The 4,756-nt window shown below is 37.3% G+C and overlaps 1 protein-coding gene across 1 annotated transcript; it reads left to right on the forward strand.

Annotated features, from left to right (window-relative positions):
• The first annotated feature begins 384 nt into the window (after positions 1-384).
• LOC107706889 (homeobox protein MSH-B-like) lies at positions 385-2,617 on the forward strand. Its single transcript, XM_016510736.1, has 2 exons — positions 385-833; positions 1,691-2,617. The coding sequence occupies exons 1-2, from the start codon at positions 467-469 to the stop codon at positions 2,092-2,094; spliced, it is 771 nt and encodes a 256-aa protein (XP_016366222.1). The 5' UTR covers positions 385-466; the 3' UTR covers positions 2,095-2,617.
• Positions 2,618-4,756: the final 2,139 nt, after the last annotated feature.

Below are 4,756 nucleotides of genomic sequence, written 5' to 3' on the forward strand. Positions count from 1 at the left end.
AAGTTTTGGTGTGGAGTAATGCCATTGTGCCTTTTCAATGACTTCTCAACAGTCGGATACAGATACTTTGAGCGCTTCCCCACTGTTTAATTGGGCTAAAATTGGTCTACTTTGTGCTCCAAAGAGTCAAGAGCCCCGAGGCCATCTATACATCATCTCAGCAAGACATCCGCGATTAAGTACTCATTTTTCTCAATATCCCCTTGATGTCTTGGTGTCAACTTGACCACATGACTTCTAAGGGGTTGGTTGTGATTGGTCCGAGAGTGCCCCAGGGGAACATTCCGACCAATCAAATCGAAACTTCTGTAAGTCAGCTGGAAGAGCGCGCACGCTGATAGGAGGACAGCAGTTTGCGAACTATTATAAGTGTACTGAGGCAGCGCACGACGACAGCCTGTTAGAAGTTGAGACGCGAGTCACGCGATAGTAGCTATTTGCAACAACTTGCGGCGGATGGTTTACTATGAATCCTCCTAAGGGACCCGTTGAAACGACAGCTCAAGAGAAGTCGGACTCGGACAGCGAGGAAAGTCAAAAGCCGAGAGATGTGACCACCGACACAGGACATAAAGGAAAAAAGACTTACCTCCCGTTCAGTGTTGAATCCCTGATGGCCAAATCCAGCTGCCAGGTCGCGTGTTCTCCGGCTCTCCCACACCAGAGACTGGGACTGGGACAGGAGGACTTAGTAAGGACTTACTTTGTAGAGAAAACCAAAGTTTCTGTGGACAGTTTGTCAAACGTTTCGGACAGCCTAAACGACGATAGTGAAGAATTAAGCGATAAGGAACAGAGAACTTGGTCAAACTCATCTTTCACATCTCCTCCTCGTAAGTTTTTTTTACAACTATTTACAGTCATTGCTGAGTTTGTTTGTTTTTTTTCTTTCAAAACAGTATAAACAGGCCTTTAATAACATTTTGATGCATAATGCACGTTTACACTTTTTTTTTACACCATCACCCTCCTCGTTATTGACAGGCTCATTTAGCCTACTTTTAATATAAATTATTGTTTGAAAATAAAACAATCTTATTATAAATAATAATTTATTTTAGATGTTTTTTTTTTTCAATAATTTTATCGGTATGTTAACCAGAATGAGAAAACAAAACGATTTGTATTTGCCAGGCCATTAAATACTGTGCCTTCAATATTAAAGTTTGTTTGTAAAATCATTCTAATGTTTTGTAGATTTAAAAGAAAGAGAGGAAGAAAGAAAGAAAGAAAATGTTTTAAAAATGAAAAAATGACCCATATTTAGACGTTTAACCACCTTTCTCATTACTAATAGATCAGCCCTACTGCTTTTACTTTTATAATAATAGCCTGCTAACAACAACGACAACGATAATATTTATCTATTAAATATTAAACGGTTGCGATAATAATGAATAATTAATCCGTAAAAGTAGATAATTTAAAAAATATTATCATTGTTATTGTGAAATGACAATTAAAAATAATATTTGCACACAATATCCGTTTGGCAGAAAATAATGATGCTATAAAGACAGCTCATTAGTGAGTTTCAGAACCAAAAAGAAAGCAATTTCAGTGAATTTCGCCAGAAATAAGGAAAGAAAGAAGGGCTGTCAGAAATGCACGAGGAAGAAAGATTATGGCATTGAAGTTTTTTTTTTTTCATTTCTGAAGAAATAATATTTTTTCCTGCTGCTTCGTCCAGGTCACCAGAGCCCAACGCCGTGCCCCTTGCGCAAGCACAAGACGAATCGGAAGCCACGCACGCCCTTCAGCACCTCCCAGCTGCTCTCCCTCGAGCGCAAGTTCAGGCAGAAACAGTACCTCTCTATCGCCGAACGGGCCGAGTTCTCCAACTCCCTAAACCTCACCGAGACTCAGGTCAAGATCTGGTTCCAGAACAGGAGGGCGAAGGCCAAGAGACTTCAGGAGGCCGAGCTGGAAAAGTTCAAATTCGCCTCCAAACCGCTTCTGGCCCCGTTCGCGCTGCCCTTCCCTCTGGGATCTCCATCATCTCTGTACGGACCCCCAGCCTCTTTCCCGCGGCCCGTACCGATGCCAGGACTATTTAACGGACCCGTATCCTATGGGATGTATTATTTGTCTTAAAAACATTCATCTGACGGCTTCCTCCAATTTGAAATGATTTGAGAGACTTGCGCAAATATGAACGTTTACACGAAATTCACAGGGGAAATTATTATAATAGCGTTGGTAATTGCACAAATAAGTGCTGGATAATTTTAGCGAACAACATAGCTACTACTTTTGTAATTATTTGGACGAACCGCTTCTAATTGCTGTAATTAATTATAGTATCATCTTGGACTCGGTAATGTCACATTTGAACCCAATTCCCCAAAGCCACATGAAATCACGGAAGGAAGCTGCTGTATATTGTGTTTTATTCTTTGTGTTGTATAGCTACTGACGTGCTCTTGTGGAGCAACTCTTTTAAGATCTGACACGGAGGTTATCCGGACCGTCAGAAGAAGTACTTATTGGCCTTATGTTGGAAGTGCCTTGAAAAAGACCAAATATTTATTAGTCTAAAATAAAAAATATTCTTTCTTAAATTTAACCATTTGCCTTTTGTTTATATCGTCGTATTTCTGGACGTTTATTATTTAGCCCACGCAATATCTGACACTGATAAAACATTACTATTTTCTTATTTCTATCATTCGATTTTATTTATACTTATGTTATTTACTTTTATTTATTCGATTTTATTTTTACTCATTTAAAAAGCTTTTTGAAATGTCCATATTTTGGCTGTATTTAGGATAGGCTACATAAAACGTGGAGGAATCCACACAAACGTGCGGAATATTAAAGATAAATAGTCAGAAACATCCAGCATGCTCCGCTTTATAAACCACCAAGCTTTCTTCACCCTTCTCGCACAATAATTATCTAAAATAGCATAGGCTATTAACTAATCACAAATGTTGTACTTCGTAAAATACAAATGAAAGAGACAAATTAATAGACTTCTCTTACATTTACACCCCAATTTAGAAGTTATTTTGCACCAATACATAATATCTATCTATCTATCTATCTATCTATCTATCTATCAAAATACCTGAAGTGCCATCATCAGTTGGTATACTAAGCGAGAGTTTAGGTTAACATTAACTTTTAAACTTCTAATATTTTAATGTAGTTCAATTTAATTTAATTCAATTTTATTTTATTTTGACAAAATCACAGGGAAAATTACTATGCTATCTTTGGTCAGATTTACATGAGTGTTCTTGTTAAATGCATAAATATGTGAATATATTTAATAAATGTATTAAATATAATAAAAACACATATTAAATATAATGAATATATCAAATATACTGAATAATTACTGATGAAAACATGTACTTATGTAAAATTATTTTGAGGAAATCGAGGAACCTTTTTATTTTATTTTATTTATTTATTTATTTTTATTTTTTTAAGCATCAGTTGCTGAACAGCTCCAGCCTTTGACTCCTTTTGTCCAGAAGATGGCGCCATTGAAACTCTTTGACAGACATTACTATCTGTTTGAGCCACTGCAGTCACCTTAAACTCGTTTATATATCAACATAGGCGGAGGGTGAACCAACTCCATGGCTAAATGCAGCCAAATGTATTAAACATAATAAACCCGTCTTTTTTTTTTAGCAAGAACCAGACATGGGTGTCATGTAGGCTAAAAAAAACAAAATGTTTAATGGGACTGAATTTGTATTTAACGTGATTACAATTTAATAAAAATGTTTGAAATTGATAATTATATAACGTTTCCTTTCCACGGTTTTAAAACAGCAAATAAAATATATATAGAAAGTGACATTATCACTAACATTGATCAAACATCTATCGCGAGTTGAAGCACTCTCAAAAAAAACAAAACTATCGTTATAATCACTGAAGCTGTATACACTGTGAAATGAATCGCTTACTTAGGCTACATTGTACGTACATCTGCGCTTTGTTGTTTATGATGAGAGAATTCGCAAGAGTCTGTAATTCAGTCAGCGAACGCGCGCGCACTCAACAAAACTGATGAGTTTCAGCGATGACTCATCTGGACGCTTCTGATTGGCCATTGCATTTCTAAGCTCAACAGAATCGTGTGTGATTGGTTAAAATGCGCAACACTGTAAAAACGCCTAAAATGAAATACGGTGCAACATGAGCAGATTTTTTAAAGAGTGTTAAACAGAAAAAGTCCTCATCCTATTCCTAACCCAATAAGGTTTCTCAAAGCATTTGACTGATGCTATCAGGAGTCATTGAAAAGCATCTAAATGACAAGGAAACGCAACAAAGAATATGCGCCTTTAGGCAGGATAGACCTTAATTTGGTTAGACGTCGTATTTAATTTACTGTCTGCGAATGAAAACGAGGCTGTGAGGGCTAGACTTCCAGTCTTTACAATGGCACGCACTGTATATAGGTCCTAGATCACGTAGATTTAACTCACAACTTCCAAAACTGTTTTCTGGAGTTTTTGTCTTCTGAAAGTTTTTTTTCTTCTTTCCGGATTTTCGTCGGCGAAACAATCTTCGTGTTAAACAGTAGAATCCGTTGAACGTAGGCTACTACTTGTCCCTTACCCCTGTTGAAAAAACCAGCATATGCTGGTTAGGTAGGGCCTATGTTTTGACGCTGGGATGCTGGTTTAAGCTGGTCCTTTGCTGGTTTATGCTGGTCCTTTGCTGGTTTAAGCTGGTCCTTTTGCTGGTTTGTGCTGGTCCTTTGCCAGCACATGACCAGCATAAACCA

The sequence above is a fragment of the Sinocyclocheilus rhinocerous genome, unplaced genomic scaffold, assembly GCF_001515625.1.
Source record: "Sinocyclocheilus rhinocerous isolate Xijiao unplaced genomic scaffold, SAMN03320098_v1.1 scaffold2056, whole genome shotgun sequence".
In the NCBI taxonomy this organism is placed as follows: domain Eukaryota; kingdom Metazoa; phylum Chordata; class Actinopteri; order Cypriniformes; family Cyprinidae; genus Sinocyclocheilus; species Sinocyclocheilus rhinocerous.